Source organism: Phodopus roborovskii, unplaced genomic scaffold (genome assembly GCF_943737965.1).
Source record: "Phodopus roborovskii unplaced genomic scaffold, PHOROB, whole genome shotgun sequence".
Classification (NCBI taxonomy): Eukaryota; Metazoa; Chordata; class Mammalia; order Rodentia; family Cricetidae; genus Phodopus; species Phodopus roborovskii.
The window spans coordinates 39003031-39022598 of NW_026126418.1; the positions used below are offsets into that span (position 1 = coordinate 39003031).

Genomic DNA, 19568 nt, shown 5'->3' on the forward strand with positions numbered 1-19568 from the left:
ATGTGATGGCACATACCTATAACCCCAATACTCAGAGGTTAGGCAGAAAGTTCTTGAGTTTGAGGCTACCCTCAGCTACATAATGAGATCTTGTCTTGAACACAAAGTTTTAACCAGTGTTATGGTTAAAGTTGATTATCAACTTAATAGGATCTTGCTGTGGAATAAAATATTTAACTATGTGAATACATGTTGCATTCGTTTATGCTGCATTTCTTTAACTATGTAAAGATGTGTTGCTGTTTTATTTTGACTGCCTAAGATACCTGGTTGATCTAACAAAAAGCTGAACAGCCAGTAGCTAGGCAGAGGAAGGACAGGCAGGACTGGCAGACATAGAGGAAAAAGGGAGTTAGTTGCTAGGGGCCAGCCAGTCTGACGTGGAAGAAGTAGGAAAGTAGGGTGGACAGTATGTAGATGAGGTAGCATATAGTTAAAAAAAAAAAAAAAAAAAAAAGGAGAAGAAGCTAGCTAGAAATAATCTTATCTGGGTATGTCTATAAGGACACTTTGGTTGTGTCAATAAGATGGCTATTTCTCAACCATTCAGAGACCCTAGAGACATATGAGTGTCACAATTCCACAACTTAAGTGTTCTCCTGATACTCCTTATTTCTGTCTACACTAAACTTACTTCCACTTAATGCCCAAGCTTTTCCTAGATGATTCCTCTGAGAACATTCCATTTGATACATTTTTAAACTCAGTTTTTATTTTATTATTTCAAAAAGAGAATATATATAACTCCAGCTAAGTCAACAAAAAAATTCTACAAATTTCCATACCCTTTTTAAAAATAATTTTATTTTTTGAAATGTAAACATAATTACATCATTTCTTCACTTTTCTCCCATGAATCCTCTTGCTCTCTTTCAAATTCATGATCTTAAATTGTGTGTGTGTGTGTGTGTGTGTGTGTGTGTGTGTATGTGTGTGTGTAAAATATATAAATACAACCTGCACAGTCTGTATAACTGTATAATACTACCTGTATGTATGTTTTTAGGGATGACCATTTGGAATTGAATAACCAATTGGTGTGCTTTTCCTTAGAGGAGACTACTTCTTCCAGTCTCAGCATTCTTTAGCTGCTTGTAATTCTTTTTTGTAGAACTGAGGCCTCATGATCTTCCCCTAGTTCACTTTGCCATGTCGGTTGTTGTTCTAGTTCTGCTCATATTTAAGCAGTCATGTTGATGAGATTTTATGGGTGTTCCTTCTCTTATAGCTAGGAAACACAATCTCACAGTCAACTTCCTATTCCTCCAGCTCTTATAATCTTTCTGACCTCTCTTCTACAATGATACCCGAGCCTTATGTGTTGTAGATGATCAGTTGGGACTGAGCTCCACAACTTTGCATTTTGATCAGTTGTAGTTTTCTACCATAGTCTCCATCTTTTGCGAAAAGAAGTTTTCTTAATTAGGGGTGAAAATTACACTTCTCTGTGGGTATAAGGATAAATATTGAGATGATAATAAGGGATTGAGCTGGTTTAGTAAAAGAGCAGTTGAAGATTCTCTTCCAAGAACCAAATCCTCACTAGCCCTGTGTTGTCTAGGTTTCTAGTACTAGGCATGGTTCCCATCTTGATGAATGTACCTAAGTCCAATTAGAGATCTGTTGATTACCACCAATGTGAGCATGCCACTACTTCATCCTTAGGGTTATTTTGCCATGCTCTTCCTTGTGGTTCACATCTGTTATGGCTGGGTAGGATTCTTGGTTGCTTCCCTCATTTGGAAGTTCTGGTACCATGGAAGCTAGTCCTCAGTGAGAAGGCTTTCAGGTCAGATCCATCTTGAGTCTTCTGGGACCTGTGTCTGAAGTGCAGGGTATCTTCAGCAATAGGGATTTATCTTCTATTTCTGGGGGTCAACATGGCAACAGCAATTGCCTATAATGTTTTGGAAGTCTCTGACATTTCTGACCAATTCAGAAGAGGTCTTCTCATACCAGATGTTGGGGCTTTTGTTAGTTTATGGCCCTTTGGGTTTTGTGGTGAGGGGTTAGGGGTGAGGAGTGGGGTATGCACTGTCAGTCCAGATAAGAAAATTTCATCTAAGTGTGTGTGTGTGTGTTTGTGTGTTTCAGTGTGTGTGTGTGTATACATGTATATTCACTTATATATATTATGGGTATATTTGGATAGTTAAAAGTATGCTTCTGCCTTAGTTGGGGTTTCTGTTGCTGTGAAGAGACACCATGACCACAGCAACTCTTACAAAGGAAAGCATTTCATTGGGATGGCTTACAGTTCAGTGCTTCAGTGCATTATCATCATGGTGCAATATGGTAGAATGCAAGCAAGCATGGTGCTGGAGATGTAGTTGAGTGTCCTACATCCTTTTTCAGGCAACAGGAAATGGTCTAAGATACTGGGTGTAGCTTAAGCTTATATGAGACCTCAAAGCGCACCTCCACAGTAAAACAGTTCCTCCAACACGATCCTACTTCCTAATAGTGCCACTTCCTTGGGGGCCATTTTCTTTCAAATAACCAAAGTTTCATTATGACTTTTCTAGGTATCCTTACTGTTAACTTCCCATCCTTCCTTCCTCATTCTGCATTAACCTCCCTTTCCCCTCCCTAATTAAAGCCCCCTTGTTTTCCCAATTCCTCCTTAAGATTATTAGTACACTGTTATTCCCACTCTTGGCTCTCACCCTGCATTGGTCCCTTTTACTTTCTTAGTTATTCTACATCATATATTCATATCTGAAGACAATATTAAAAACCATTCCTTCCAAACTTCACATATCCACTAAATATGTAGATATTTAGCTTGTTATTTTGTATTTGTATTAACTTTGATATTTACTTTCCAGCTTCAGATTAGCACTCTCACATTGGATATCAGTCATGTCTCTGAACTTCATTTAAAATAAGCAAAGGACAAGGAAAGGTGTGAGTATCCTTCTCTTCCAGGATTCTCCTTCCACCTGTATCTCCACATGTGCATAACCAAACGAAGGCGAGGCTAGAAATTCCAATCTTCCTAACCAATCCTGAACATCTCAGAGGCTCTCTCACGGTGGAAGAAGAGGAAGCCGATTATGCTGATTGTTTCTAGTCAACTTGATACAAACATAGACATACATATCTGGGAAGAAGGACTCCTAACTAAGACTATGTCCCCATAAGATTGGCCTGTAGCAAACTGATCTAGGTGCCCAGTGCTGCGACCTGGAGATATGGAGACTTTCAGACATGGTTGCTACATAGGGCCATGTCTGGGTCTGTGGCCCTGTGGTGGCCAGGGTCTGAGATGATGCCCATGGCTCCAGATGCCATAGAGGGATCTGCAGATGTCCGGAGCCTGGATAACCACCTGGGACCATGTTAAGGCCCTGGATCCCTGCCATGCTGCTGCTGGGCTGTGCTGATCTGAGAGTCCTATGCTGCCACTGGGCCGTTATGAAGTCCAGCTGAGCTGCTACTAAAGACCATGCCTGGGTCCATGGTCCTGTTGCATCTGAGGTCTGAGGAGATGTCCATGGCTCCTATTAGCATGTGGTAGTGGTGTGGTGTGTGTGTGGGGGGGTCATTGGAAAACATGCTGTGTTGAGTCGGCCCTGTCCCTCACTGGCCCTGGAGTGGCTGGTCCTGACCCTTGCTAGATATTGCAGCAAGTGAGCTGGCCCTACCCCTCCCTCATGGGAAAGCTTGCTCCTGCACTTGAGAAAGATATCTCACCCCTCACTATAATCAAGCACCTCACCTGGGAAGCACACCAGACCTGACCCTGTTAGCACAGACATAGGTGAACTGACCCTGAGGGCAAGAGAGCAGGAGAACTGACCCTGACCCCCCCTCCCCTTCTCTGCCTTGTGGTGGCATGGTGAGGTAAAAAATGCCCTTCCCTCCTCACCCATTACCAACTGCAGCAGGTGAGAGAGCTGGCCCTGGGGTCGCAGGAGTGGGAAAGCTAGCCATGACCCTTACTGGCTGCTCTGCACAAGACAGCAGTCTCTCTACACACACCCTCCTACCCCCTATTCCCCCACCCCCACTGCCTGGACAACGTACTAGAGCTGGCCCTGTTGGCAGGGTCTCAGGTGAACCCGCCCTGAGGGTGTGAAAGCAGGAGAGCTGATCATCTGCCATATTCCCCCTAGAGCAATGGGGGGGGGGCTGCTCCTTGTCTTGGCAAAATAGTAAAGCTAGCCCTGTTGATATAAGGGGGACCCAGATCTGAGGGCCCAGAGCAGAACTGACTCTGTTCCTTGCTATAGGCTCCATTGGATGAGCTAGCCCAGGCAGTGCTGGAGAGCTCATCTGAGTAGTGATGATGAGGGAGAGCTAGAGAGCTGACCACCCCAGCTACCCCCAGCCCAGAACCAGGGCTATGAGTCTGCCAACTCCAGTGTCCACCTTGTCTATGAACTGTGAGAGCATATGAAGAAGAGAAACCTACAGGTCCAAAACAGCAGGATCTCCATGGCACAAGACAGCACAATATTCAAGAGGAGGCCCAGTAAGAGCCATGGTATAGCAGAAACCAGGCATTATGATCAGTTTCCTGCCAGCCTGGTCCCACAGACTCATCAGCCCCCAAATAATATGCAGAGACAGTATATTAATTATAAAGCTGTTGGCCAGTTACTAGCGTTTCTTATTGGCTAGCTCTGTCTTAAATATTACCCCATTTCTATCAATCTAAGTGTTTCCACGTAGTCTTACTGGAGAGAGACTCCAGACTTCTCATCCTCTCATGGCCTACATCTTGACTTCTCTCTACTACACCTTCCAGAATTCCCCTTGTCTCCTACTCCCACCTATCTTGCTTTCCTATTGACCAACAGGGCTTTATTCATTAACCAATAAAAGAAACATATTTACAGAATGACACCCCCCATCAACCAGAAGCCTTGAGTCAGATGAATGACTCATGGTAAAGATGAACAGACTTAAGGGTACACTGTGTGTCTTAATGGCCACATTATAGCTTCCATAATAAGATTCTTCTTTTTATGGTTGTTGTTGCTGTTTTGGTTTGGCTTTTTGTTTGTTTGTTTGGTTGGTTGGTTTTTGTTTTGATATATCTCTTTGTTTTGTCTGGTTTTTAGTTTTTCTTTTTTTATATTTTATTTTATTCATTTTATGTACCAATCACGGTTCCCCCTCCCTCCCCTCCTCCCCTTCTCCTCCACTTCCCCTAAATCTCCACCTCCCAGCCCCATCCACTGCTCAGAAAGTGTAAGGCCTTTCTGACTCCATGGGATGTCAACAAAGCCTGGCACATCAAGGTGAGGCAGGACCAAGCCCAGCTCCCCATGAAGGTTGAGCAAATCATCCCAACATATGGAATGGGCTTCAAAAATCCAGTTCATACACTAGGGATAGGTCCTGGTCCCACTGCCAGGGGTTCCACAGACAGACCAGGCTACAAAACTGTCTCCCACATGCAGAAGACCTGGTTCAGTCCATGGAAGCTCCACAGCTGTTGGTCTATAGTCAGTGAGCTCCTGCAACTTTGGGTCAACTGCCTCTTTGGGTTTCCCAATAATGACCTTGATACCCCCCCCCTTGCTTATATAATCTCTCTTCCCTCACTTCAATTGAACTCACATAGCTTGACCTGTTGCTTAGCTGTGGATCTCTGCATTTTCTTCCATCAGTTACTGGGATGTAGGTTCTATGATGACGGTTAGGGTGGTCACCAATTTGATTACAGGAGAAGGCCAGTTTAGGCACCCTCTCCAATATTGCTAGGGGTATTAGCTGGGGTCATTCTTGTGGATTCCTGGGAAAGACAGAAACCCTAACAAGACACTTTGAGCTAGTTTCTGTTGTAGTAATGAAACCTTGTCTTGAACAATTTTGACCCAACAAAGTATTTTCCTGTTTAGATACAGCAGCTGCAAACATTTATGAAGGCTTTCTTATAGGCCAACTAACTAAACTCTTACCAACTCAAACCGTAATACTGTCAGACAGGGTCAGATTAACCATTAGGAAGAGCTTCCTAAATCCAGACTTCTAACCAGATGGATCTTCATCATTGTAAAACAACTAGGGGCTACCAGAAGTTAGCTAGCCTGGGTTATAAAGAAACAAATGGGGGAAAAATAACTATTCTACATGAGCAAAGTATGTACTTTATATAATTGTGTGATTCTATAAAAAGCTCAAATTAAGACTCTCTGCATACCTGAAAGTCTGGTTCTCTGCCTCAGTCTGATGCTACAACAGACAGACTCAATAACATCAGTGAGTGTTTTTCCTTTGCATGTGAATATGCACTTATCCTAGAAAGCACTGTGTAATCTGTCTGAACCAAAGGAATGGTTCCAGCACATAGCAACGTTTACCTCTACAGGGGAGGACCATCAGTGATTCTGTTGGCTTTTCTTTCTTCAGACTTTCTCAATGAGAATCTAGTACTTTTGAAGTTATACTAAATAACAATAATTTTGAAATTCTGAAAAGGCCCACTCAAGAAATATAATTAAAATATGTTGTTCAACAATTATTTACACATACATAAACCTGTACACAAACATGCATACGTTCTATCGTAGCTATCTATTTCTGCATAACCAACAACTACAAAGTTAATGTTCTACCCAGAAAATCAATCACAGTTGTGATCTCACATTTTCCATGTATCAGGGATTTGGGAGCAATTTAGTTGGGCACCCTTGCTCAGGGTCATGAGTTTCCAGATAGTCTGCTGTAAGGGGCTACAGCTAAAGACTAAGGTTGGAGGACCTGTATGTCTTAGGCACATTATATTGCCCAGGTCTACAGTTCCTTACCACATGAGCCACACTATACACAATTAAATATTTTCCTGATGTGACCAAAGAAATAGAAAACCAATGGCGACAAACATCTATAACTTAATATCTGAAATGGCACACATCACTATTACCAAAAGCTAGGCATCAGAAGATCATTGAGCCTTGCCCAGTCACAAAAGAAGATAAGCTAAAATGGCTTTTGAATGGAGTATCAGAGAGAGACTTCACAGATATATTTTAAAACTCACAGACTCTTAGAAAATTTTCTCCAATAGAAATATAAATGGCAAAACAGGCAGACATGTTTTTCTTCATCTTAAAGTTATCTCTGGAGTAGGACTAAAACAATTTACAAAGTATCTCTTAATTTTTGTTTGTTTTCTGGGTTTTTTTTTTTCTGGTTTAATTTTTTATTGTTATGAGCTGCGGGAGGAGGTTGCAAACAAGCATGGTCATCACAGTGCATGAGAAGGTCAGAGAACATTTTTCTAGAGTCACTTCTCTCCTTCAACCACAGATTCCAGTAATGGAATTCGGGCCATCAGGCTTGTGTGACAAGCACTTTTACTGACTGGGCCTCCACCCTTTTGTTCCATGAATTTTTAACTCAGCACACAAAGTAATGGGTGTCATGATGCCCTGTTCTTTCTTGGTTGTTTTGGGTTTTGTTTTTGTATTATATCCGGACCGCAGTTTCCCCTCCCTCTTCTCCTCCCAGTCTTTTCCCCACCTCCCCTGCCCCCATTCACTCCTCTGTTTCTATTTAGAAAGGCAAAGACTTTCCATGGTATCAACCAAGCATGGTTTATCAACTTGCCATAGGACTAAGCACCTGCCCTGTATTATTAAGGCTAGGCAAGGCAATCCAGCATGACGAGCAGGATCCCAAGAGCCAGTCAAAGCATTAGAGACAACCCCTGCTTCCATTGTTAGGAAAAATAATTCTTAAAGAAGCTAGGAGAAGTTTTGTACAAAATACATGACTGACATAGGTTTGGTTCCCAGATATATAACTAATCCTTACAAATCAACTAGAAGAAGACCAGCTAGATATGGTAGCACACAGTTATAATACCAGCACTCAGGAGGCTGAGGCAGGAGAATTGCTGGAAGTTTAAAAGCCAGTCTGTTCTACATAGTAAGTTACAGGCCCACCGAGGCTACACAGTGAGACACTGTCTCAAAGTATACATCTTAAAACAGAATACCCAGAAAACAATAAAAATTCAGTGGGAAAATATCATATGTAATGTGGTACCATTCATGTAAATCTTGAAGAAAGATTGCAATGTTGCATGTGGGTTGCAGTACTATACACCATTACATGCACACACACACACACACACACACAATCTTATGCTTACAAATAAATACTTATGAATGATAGATGGAAAAAGACTGGTAACTTCATAAGTTGTGTGGCTCTAGAGCTATTGTGAGGAGGAAAGGATAGGAAGTCAATGGGGTGTCTATTGTAGCATTAACTGTTTATTTCTACAAACTAAAGAGCAAGGACAAATGTTAAAACTCCTTCAACCAATGGTCCAGAGTAGTGGAGAATTTTTATCTAACTCTAGCTTTGGGATTTTTTTCTCCTTTCTTTTGCATGTTGTGTACATGTGTGTGGATGCCTGTGTGTGAACGTGTGGAGGCCCAGGGCTGAGGTGTTTTCCTCCATGGATGCCCACTTCGTTCACTGGAGCAGTGTCTCTCAATATAATCTGAAGTTTGCCCATCGGCAAATTCAGTGGTTCAGCTTGCTCTGGGAATCCTGTCTCCATCACCTCACTTGGCAGTCAAGGGGTCCAGAGGAGACAAACTCTGCCTTTATCCTTTCATGCTAAGTGCTTTACCCGCAGAGCTGCCTTCCCTGTCCCGTTTTTTCCCTATTAAAAAAAAATCCCCCACAAGTTTAAATATTCACGGAAAAATAACCTCTGTGCTTGATTAGTACCTATGTATCATTGTCCTTATTGCCCTAACATTCATTCTCCATCTGCTCTGTACCTGGGTGGATAAATACTCTGAGCCTGTTTCATCCTGCTTAACACAAAAGGATAAATAGAAGTCCATTTAGGGTTCTTCCTAGCTCAAGTATTCTAGGTTCCTTCTCTTCTTCATGCCCTGTTTGCCCCCTTTCCCTTTAAAGAGAACCCAGTATCAATCTATCATGCCTTCCCTTTTATGTTTCTCCTTCCAAAAAGTTACCACTGCGCATTTAACTGAGGCCTGCCTGCCAAGCAAACACGTTTGCTAAAATCCCAGGAACAGTATTTTATGTTATTTTATATTGTGATGTGTTTACTCTTTTCTGGTTTTTTTGTTTGTTTGTTTGTTTGTTTGTTTTTTGTTTTTTATTTTCCCTGAGGCCTCCCATTCCCACTTAATATAAAAGTCCTAAAATTTCACCGTCCTGTTCTGCCCAAAAGAGGTAAGCCGGGAGAAAAAGCCACTCTGTGGAGCAGGGTGCTTCAGGGTTCATAGCTGGCTTCAGACTCTAGGTTAAGAACCAACAGCTGAGTTAGGAACGGAAGCAAGCTTGGGCGCTGGGGGAGGAACAGGCTGTGCTCTTCCAATTTCAAGCAGAGATAATCCGTGCGCTCTGAGTGAGAGGAGACTGGCTGGGCTGCTGGTTGGAACTGTCCCACAGCATCTGCATTCGCGCCATCAGCAGGCACTGGGAGAACCCGCCCCGGTGAAGGCGGAGACCTCTGAGCTGCAGCCTGGCGCCCAGGCTACCGGGACCCGCGCAACCGGCTCCCTCCATCTCTCTGGTGACCTTGACTGCAGGCAAAACGGCAAGGGAGACTGGCCAGGTGGGAACTGGCTTCCCAGCCCCAGAGCTTTCCCTTATGCAGATATGAGCTACCAGTGTCCGCAGCTGGGCGACCCGGGGCAGGTAAAACTGGCAACAGGAACTGGGGTCTTGGTTTGGCAAAAAGGAGGAGGGGGCTTTATCCGACTGACCTACACCAACTTAGTAAATACTTTTCTATAAACCTATATAATTTCATGAGATCATGTGGTTGACTCCCAACAGACCCCATACTCTAGTATTAGGTCAAGGCAGTTGGGCAGCTACAATGTGGAGACTTACTGATAGACTTTGTAAATTTCTTTTGGATAACTAGCCTTTCCCGTTTTCCTTATTGTCTTATTATTAACGCTATAGGAATTACTTGATGTAACTATGTTTGAATCATGCATTGCTTATTTAATCTGGCCTTTTCCATTCTCAAACTAGTAAATATTTAATCATTCTTTTATCTATTACAACAGAGAGAAACACACCTGAGTGATAGAGAAAGCCTGGTCTCCAGACATGAACACCAAGGGAAATCGTGTCAGTCTTCAGCTGTGTTCAACGTGGTCAATTCTGTTATAGGATCCGGGATAATCGGTAAACTATCTATGCCTGCTTAGTTCTGTTTGTGAAGAAAACAAAAACAAAAAAAACAGGTTTTAAAAACTGTTAATATTCTGCTAGCATTTGCTGGTTGTTTTTAAAGGAAAAAATCTTAAATAGATGAATAGATGACTGTGTTTCATTCTACAGCATGCGGGGGAGGGGGGAAGAGAGAGGAAGGAGGAGACAGGAGCGGAAGGCGGGGATAAGCTTTTCAAAGATTGTCTGGTCAATTGATCGTTTCATCTAATGCATTTGTTCCTTCTTTCTGAAGTAGAATCCATTACTTAAATCCCATTAGTCTCAGTCTGGAACTTCCAGATTCTTGTATACAAAGCATGTACAAAAGTTTAATAGGAGACTTTAACAATCCTCTGGAATATTAAACAAGATATATTTCCTCACCTACCTGTACGATGTGAATTTATGAAACATTAGTTTTGCACATCTAGTCATTAATACAGTTAGTTCATTTACAACAGTGCTTACAATTGATAAAAGAATAGTCCATGTTTTTCCAATAAATTAGAAGCAAGGCAAAGCTTCTTAGGAAAGTAAAAACAGTGTGTTTTGTAGTTGGAAAACATTCCATTTCCCAAAGGGTAGGAAAACCACAATCCTGTCAACTGCAATGCTCACCAAATATGTAACTTTTTGCTACATTTTCATTTTTATCTGCTTAAAACTGTGAGTTTATCGAATGAGTTGCTTTCTTTTTATTTATTTATTTATCATTTTATGTGCATGTGTAAGTGTCTTGCCTGCGTGTATGTACGCCACACGCATACCTGGTGCCCACAGAGGTCAGAAGATCCTCCCGAGTCAGATCCCCCAGAACTGGAGTTAAGGGTTGCTCTTAACTGCTTAACTCTCTAGCCCCTGAGTTAATTTTCTTATTATTTTTTACAAGCTTATATGCTTTTTGGTTTTACATTAATCCATATGTACACATTTTTATATGAACAATAAATTGTAGATTCCTGTAGTGAAGCAGAAGCAAGCAGGGACAAAGTCTTCTTTAAAAACCTGTGTCCATGGAGCTTAGAGTGTGACAGAATTCTGGACTTTATTCCTGGTATGAATACTTTTCAGGTTAATGCAGGCTGGCAATGCTAGCATGTTCTCCTTCACCACACTCCGCAGCTTTGTTTTAAAAAGAAACCTTTTCTGAAAAAGGAATGTTCTGGATAGAACTGTTCAAATTATTTCATTTTGGATATTGTGTAACCTATAGTCTAAAGTTATCCATATCCACAGAGCAGTAAAAATAATTTCATGAGCCCCATTTAGCTTGAGAAAAGTAATTGTGCATGCCTCTTCTCCCTGTAATCCCTCATTTTCTACTTGGTTCCCTCATTTGGGGCCCCAGATCCTGTCTCCCCTAAGACCTCACAACTATTGCCTGCTGCATCCCATAGCAGCATGCCAGGAAGGGCTTGGGGTCTTTGTTCTCCATGGAGTCCAGGGCACTAACCATCACACTAAAATAAGCATTGCTTGTGTGAACTGGAATCAATTTTTCATTTGCTCCTTTTGAATTCTTCTTCAGTCATCTCTTGTGCTTGCTCTCCTGACATGTCATTAACTTAATGGCATTCCACTCTGGAATAAGTGTCAATATGATAATATTTGATTTAGGACTATCTTGTCCCGTGTTACAACGTTTTAATCACTGATATATATAATTTCTTTTACTTCCTATATGTGAATTGTGGGAAACTGTTTGCATTTCTATAGTCATTTTAATATGATGGTTGGGGAATTTTTATGTTTTCCCAGGATTACCTTATTCAATGAAGCAAGCTGGATTTCCCTTGGGAATACTGCTTCTATTCTGGGTCTCATATATTACAGGTAAATAGCATACTGCTGCATATCCCTGCAATTTAAATTGTTCAAGGACTGCTTTACCTACACAACTATACCCTGCAGTTGGATCTCCTGGTTAATTAAGAAGTACATCAAAGGATCCTAAGGGATTTAAGCATCAGATCTGAGGAGATTTGCCTTTCTCCCTAATCCTTTAAACAGATTAGTAAAAGTAGCATGTTATATCACCAAGCCTAAACCCGGTCATGTGCCTCTTTCACTTCATACAGAAAGTGGTGGATGAGAAAGCAGTTTCCAGTGGTGGTGATGACTGGTGACGGCTCCACAGTGTACAAGGCAGGGCTGGGCTGACAGGTGTAGGCAGATGAGCAGCCACTGTGAGCCGTTTGTGTAGGTGACACTGGGATCTTGGTATGCATGTGGCAAGGCTGGCCCCTGGCCTCCTTGCAGTGCTGCCAGTGTAGCCTGCCACTGCCTTCCTAAGTAAATGAAAGCTACTTCTAAATTATTGTCTGTCCTGCTCCAGGCTCATATAGTCTACCTCCTTGCCACCTATTTCTTCTGCCTTATCCTTTCATTCCATGGTGTGTGTGTCAGGTGTGGTATGTGTGAATTGAACTACAGTTCCTTGTCTCATCAGAGGCAGGGGTTATTAATAGAACATGGACAACTTATCAGTGGCTATACCACTGAAGAAAATGACACCTCCCTTGCTCAGCCACTGTCACCTGTCTGTAGCTCCACAAGGAAGGGCCGGGTCTCATGAGCCTCTTCCCCATGGCCACGATGGACTGTTGATGGCCCTCTATCTTGCACAGGTTGTAAAGAGCTCACAAGTGCAAGTGCTTAGTCATGTGCAGAAGACACTGTCACATAGAACTTCTCCCCTTCCTCTGGCTCCTACATTGTTGGGCTCCCTTTCACCAGTGTCTCCTGGGTCAGGGTCCAGCACTCAACATTCACTTAGTCTCTGCATTAACTGTCTCCCATTCAAAAAGAAGGTTCTCTGATCAGAACTGAGAGAGGCATAATCTATGCATACGAATACAAGTATCTTTAAAAGCCTTCCCATTTCTTAATTCCCTGCCTCCCAGTAGGTGCTGGCAAATGTTTAATTTCCACCCAGGTATATTACCATACTTTGTGTTTACATTGTAAACACATAATTATAAATCAACAGACAAAGAAAATTAAGTATCTCACCTGTGAATCTGGATTGGAAGAAAATGAATAGTTAGCAAACCCATATCATATGACATGTAAACAAACCACACTGGAAAGAGGGTGCTCAATTGCTGGTGTACCCCTGATATGCAATCTTGCCCAAGTCATGCATTGCAAGCTCACCATTAGTAGGAATGATTAACCCATTAGTTTACTAGCGTCATCCAAATCTTTGAATGATTTTAATAAGTAAAAGATTCCCCTCACAAAGTCAAACAATTTGTATTTTAAGATTCACTTTCTTTTTATGTTTTAAAGGCAAAATCTACAAATACAGTGTAGTAATTTTTCTTAACACTACAATTATTTTTTAATGGAATTAGTTTTGTTACAAATTATGTAATTGCTGCAGATCTATTGTGCAATATGGCAATTAAAATCTTTAGCTTTGCAGTTAGGCTGGAATTTAAATCCTTTGTCCTTACCCAGTGATCCTTCTTGTCCATTTGACCCTATGGAAATTACTTGGTAACACTACAGTTAAACAGTGGTTTATATCTAGATTTCTTTGAGACAAAATCCCATATCCAGGTTGGCATCAAACATGCTGTGAGGCAGAAGATGACCTTCATCTTCCTCTTGCCTCCATCTCCTGACTGCTGAGATAATAGGCATGGGCCACCAGGCCTACTCTGTGTTGCAGGAGATTAGACACAAGGTTTGTACATGACAGGCCAGCACTCTACACCTGAGCTACATCTTCAAGCCTCTAGAATCTTTCTTTTGCCTGTGTTTGTGTATGTCATTGGGTCCCACTGTATAGTTCTGGCTGGCCTGAAACAGACTATGTAGACCAGAGCTCTACCTGCCTCTGCCTTGCCAGTGATAAGTTTAAAGGCATGCACCACATGCCCAGCCTTCCCTCCACCCCCATGGTAAAACCTCTGATAAACCATTCAGATCAACAGGTATAAAACAGCTGTTCTTCTACTGCAAGAAGATTAGAGACAAAAATTCAGAGGGGCAGCTTTATACCCATGGGGTGATGGGTAATGACACTGGGAATGAAAGGACTAGAGGAAGTAAAGAATATTCAGGAGTGAAGGGCAATTAATTCTGAACATTCGGCTGAGAGTTTTCACAGGCTGGAGAAAAATGAGTACAGAATCAAGTTCCAGAATGCTTACACAAATTAGAATGTGGGCATTTTAAAACTGGTTCATCATCTATGAGATCTTCAGGTACAAGACAGCTAAGTATAGGAATCTTGATAGTTGGAACTGAAAACACACGTTTATGTTTTCCTAACATCTGTGTGAAAACTAAAGCTAGGATCATAGCAGGAAAGCTGGAGCCCAGGCTGTGAGCACAACAAAACAAATTGCCAGCAGCCTGTGTAAGTGGCCTAAACCATAGGAAAAAACCAGAATGCCTTGTTGTTAACAACTTCATAAGACAGTTGACTCAAAGTGGAAACGAAAACAAACCAACAAAATAGCTTTTAAAGAGTTAGGAGGCAGGGAACCAGAGAGATGGATCCGTGGTTAAAAGCACTACCTGCTCTCCCACAGGACATGAGTTCAATTCTCAGCACTTACATGGCAGCTGACAACTGTCTGTAACTCTAGTTCCAGTGGCTCTAAAACCCTTTCAGATACACATGCAAGCAAAATAACAATGCACATGAAATATAAATGAATTAAAAATCTTTTTAAAAAAGAGTGACTAAATCACAGATCAGTATTTTTCCCTTTTTATTTTAAATGTATTTCCAGTTCAGTTAAAAATATGAAGAAATCAGGGTGAATAGGATAAAAGGAGGAAACGAAACAGGTACTAAACCTTGGCATGGCATACATTTATACTCAATACAAGCACCAAGCCTTTCAATAATATGATTTCAAAATAAATGATAAATAAAAAAAATTTTTTTTCGAGGCAGGGTTTCTCTGTGTAACAGTTCTGGCTGTCTTGCAACTCATTCCCAGAACAAGCCCATGTTTTTGAAGAAACTGGAGTCACAAGACCACTATCTTGCTTTCTTACAGGCACTCAGAACACCCCTCCCACAACTCCATTCTTGGGTGGTGTCCACACCCAAGCATGGCTGCACTTGCCTATAGTCTCAGCAAGCAGGAGGTTGAGGCAGAGAGATCAGAATTTCAGGGTCATCCTTGAATACATAGCAAATTTGATGCCAGCTGTGGCCACGTGATACCTTGATTGAAAACATAATTCTCTTTTTCTCAAAGACAGCAGTCAAAACATGCAAACCCTTTGTATAAAATGATTTGTATTTTGTTTTGTTTTGCCGCAGACTTCTCCCTCATTTTATTGATAAAAGGAGGAGCCCTATCTGGAACAGACTCCTACCAATCTTTGGTTAACAAGACCTTCGGCTTTCCAGGATACCTGCTGCTCTCTGCCTTACAGTTTATGTACCCTTTTATAGGTAAGGTGGCTGTGAAGACAGATGCTACAATGGTTAGTACCCACATGATCCTTTAAGAATAATAGCCGCTTCAATAAGCATTTGAGAGCCATCAAAGACATCAAAGTCATTGAAATGTTTTCCAAATTAAGTGTTTGAACCTTTAACATTTCTTATTTTCTAGTACATTTCAATAAAATGGGGATTATTTGGTTTTCCTTACTGGTATATGTTCTCTCTCTCGCTCTCTCTCTGATAAATGTGTATATGCATATATTGCATTTATACACACACATATCAGATATCACATACACATAGACACCAACATGTATACACACCTGTACAGACATACACATACACACATACACACATACACACACACACACACATACACACACACACACACACACAGACATATACACAATGATTTGGGATTGAAAGTGGATGAGACAACTAATAAGTCTCTCCTAAGGCTTAATATAGTCATTTTTTATTTTGTTTTGTTTTGTTTTGGAAACCTAATGATTTGAGGGAGCTGTGTACCAATATTTGTACCACAATGGTGAAAATGTCACCCACTTTTTTTTAATTATGAAGCTGTTGGCCATTGGCTAGCTCTGACTTACTATTAACACGTTTTTCTATCAATCTAAGTATTTCCACATGGTCTTGGCTTACCGTGAATGTGGAACCTTCATCTCCTTTGCCTGCTATATCTCTGCAGGGAAGAAACCCACTTGTTCTTAAATTGATAAAATTTCATGTAAATTAATGACCAGAGACTTTACTTGCAAAACATCTTATTAATTCTTTGAGAATTTCAAACAATTTTGACTTTGTGGGGTTTTTTTAATTAAAATTAAAGAAGCCACAGTTGAAGTAAGTCCACAGAATGTCTATAAAAATAAACTTCCTTCAAATGCCTTGCATTTTCAAATGAAGTCTGTGGTGTGTGTGTGTGTGTGTGTGTGTGTGAGAGAGAGAGAGAGAGAGAGAGAGAGAGAGAGAGAGAGAGACTTCAAATTTTACTATTGTTATTGGTTCTTCAGGATAAGCAGCATATGTCTCCCCAAAAAGTGTTTAAAAACTAATCCTCAGCAACAAAATAAATCACATTTCAAATAAGTGTCACAACTCAATGTTTAAGAGCATTCTGGGATGAACAATTTGTAAAGTGAAAATCTTCCTGAAGCTCGAGTTGACACTCTGGCATAAATCTATCATGTTATCCTTAATCTGTGCCTACTAGAAATTATATGCAATACATGTTAAAAATTATGTCAATACTTAGGAAGTAGTAACTGCCAATGTTCAGAATATGTGAGATAAAAATATGTGCAGGATTATTAATGACCATTCTTGTCATTGTGTTTTCAGCTATGATAAGTTACAATATAATAACTGGAGATACTTTGAGCAAAGTTTTTCAAAGAATCCCAGGAGGTAGGTAGAGGTGAGAAATGTTATGAGTTTAAATAAGTTTATTTTTAATAGTTACAATGTAATTAATTCATCATTTACAAATAAATATTTGGATGTGGAGTTGAACTACCTCAGAGACCTTGCAGTTGCCCGGATCCATGTTCATCCTAGAACACAGATTTAAATTAGTTTTTAACCAACTTTAAAAGTTGCTATTTTTCTCCAGGCATGGGGGTGCATGCCTTTCATAATCCCAACACTGCAGACTCAGAGGCAGGCAGATCTCTGAGTTACAGACTAACCTGGTCTACAGAGTGAGTTCCAGAACAACCAGGGCTGCACAGAAAAGCCTTGTCTCAAATAATAATAATAATAATAATAATAGCAACAACAACAATAAGGTTGTCATTTTTTATAAACTTCCATTTGATTTCTCTCATTGCAGTTTTGCTTTTTGTCCTTCAGAATACCATGTAAATGTGATCAAGAACAAACAAACAAATAACAAACATGTGGCTTTCTGAGTCTGGCTTGTTGTACTTAGGAAGTTGTGTGTAGCAAGGATTTGTCACTCCCTGTGACTCCATCAGGAGTCTGACTGTTTATATTTCCATTGTTAGGAGCATTCCATGCTATGAAAATACAAACAAACGAAAAACAACCACCACAACAAAATCTAGTGTGTCAGTCAGTCAGGGGACATTTGTGCAATTGTGCAAAAGCTGTGTGAATATCTCCAGGTAACATTTTCAGTATTTGTCACATTCCACTTCCTCTTCAGCATGTCATCATGCCATGGCTATGAGAGTGATTCGGAAACGATGAGCATGTTTGCTTGTCATTTAGGAACGGAGAAACTCGTGGCAAGGTTATTGGGGCCAGAGAGATGGCTCAGTGATTAAGAGCACAGGCTGCTCTTGCAGAGGACCAGGGTTCAATTCCCAACACCTAAGTAGTGGCTCACAATCATCTGTAGCCAGTTCTAGGAGATCCAACACCCTCATCTGGACTCCATGGGCTTCAGGCATTCACATGATGACAGCCATACATACCATACAGCAAAACAGCCACAAACATTAAATAAATAAATAATTTTTAAAGAAGCTACTCATAGGAATGTAAAATTCTATGACATCATATGAAGCACAGGTTCATTCTTGGGTTATTTTGTGTTTACATTTTCATGGTATATTTCTATTTTAACATGATTCTTTTGTTTATTAACTCAAAATGATCTTTATATATGATTTGTGTGGGGTTTTTTTACCTCATTGTTCATAATGAAACGTTTGAGTAGTTAATGTGTCCCCAATGTGTTATTTATAACTATAAACACTAAATAACATTTACTATATTTTAGTTGATCCTGGAAGTTTGTTTATTGGTCGACACTTCATTATTGTGGTTTCAACAGTTACATTTACTCTGCCTCTGTCGTTGTACCGAGATATAGCAAAGCTTGGAAAGGTAATTTTTACATTTTAAAGATTTATTTATTTTTATTTTTATGTATATGAGTGTTCTGCTTACATGTATGTATGTGCACCATGTACTTGTAGGAGCCAGGAGAGGGCAGCAACAGATCCCCTGGAACTGAAGTTACAGAAGGCTGTGAGCTGCCATGTATATACATAACTGTTATCTTCTGAGAGTAGAAAGCAAAACATTCATGAAAATGATCATATTTAAATATTAATTCCCTACATGTGTCTTGAAGTTATCATACTGAAATCACAATTAGCAAAGCACAGGCAGGCTCTCTCTGGAGTAGGCTGCTCGCATTTAAATTCCACCTGTCACCTCCTAGCTGTGTGACCTTCAATTGGCTAATTTTTCTCTCCGTTCCTCATATGACCAGGGGACTCATCATGGATATTTCTTTCAAATTAAACATTAAAAACTTAGAACCCATTGTTAATGATAATCACATGAAATAAAAGCAATTTGAGACTTCACTTTCCATAGAAGCAAGCCATCTCAGATGTGCATATCCATTTGAGGTGGAGAATCGATTCAAAAACCTCATGTAATGAGTGTATAGGGCACGTGCACACGCACAGCGGCTTGTGTTTTAGCCAGATGAAATAGGCATGGTGCTGAGAGGAAGACAAAGAACAGACCCAGAAACAGGGATCAAAGGGCAAACCACACAGGAAAAACAGACCAACAGAGCTAGAGAGCAGAGAGGGAAAGGCAGACATTAAGAACAGAATGGAGATGAGTATATGCATGTCATATGAAAGAAAGGGGGGGGTGAAAACAGAAAAAGCAACTATAGATAGAAAGCAGTTTAATTCAATACTAAAATGGGGACTAAAAAAAGATAGTTTCATTTTAACTTTCAAAAGTTAAAAGTACTCGCTTTGTATCCTGTGCAGGAAGTTATTGAATGGAATTAAAATTTTGTTACAAAAATCACAGTGGACACTCCATCCTCTGTTTGGGTCTTAGGGACAATTATAATCTATTAAGTAGTTACAGGGACACAATTATAATCTGCTAAGTGGTTATGCACACACCCATTGAATGTAGAGGCACATCTATAAAGTTATAAACCACTTAGAGAACT

The 19568-nt window shown here is 40.6% G+C and overlaps 1 protein-coding gene across 1 annotated transcript in view; it reads left to right on the forward strand.

Annotated features, from left to right (window-relative positions):
- The first annotated feature begins 10028 nt into the window (after nucleotides 1-10028).
- The window catches only part of Slc38a11 (solute carrier family 38 member 11), a 40591-nt gene continuing 31051 nt past the window's right edge, over nucleotides 10029-19568 (forward strand). The window contains exons 1-5 of the mRNA XM_051183994.1: nucleotides 10029-10146; nucleotides 11932-12006; nucleotides 15464-15598; nucleotides 16955-17020; nucleotides 18360-18466. Of these exons, the coding sequence (XP_051039951.1) occupies nucleotides 11946-12006; nucleotides 15464-15598; nucleotides 16955-17020; nucleotides 18360-18466 (369 nt within the window). The 5' untranslated portion in view covers nucleotides 10029-10146; nucleotides 11932-11945. The remainder of the gene's footprint in view (nucleotides 10147-11931; nucleotides 12007-15463; nucleotides 15599-16954; nucleotides 17021-18359; nucleotides 18467-19568) is intronic.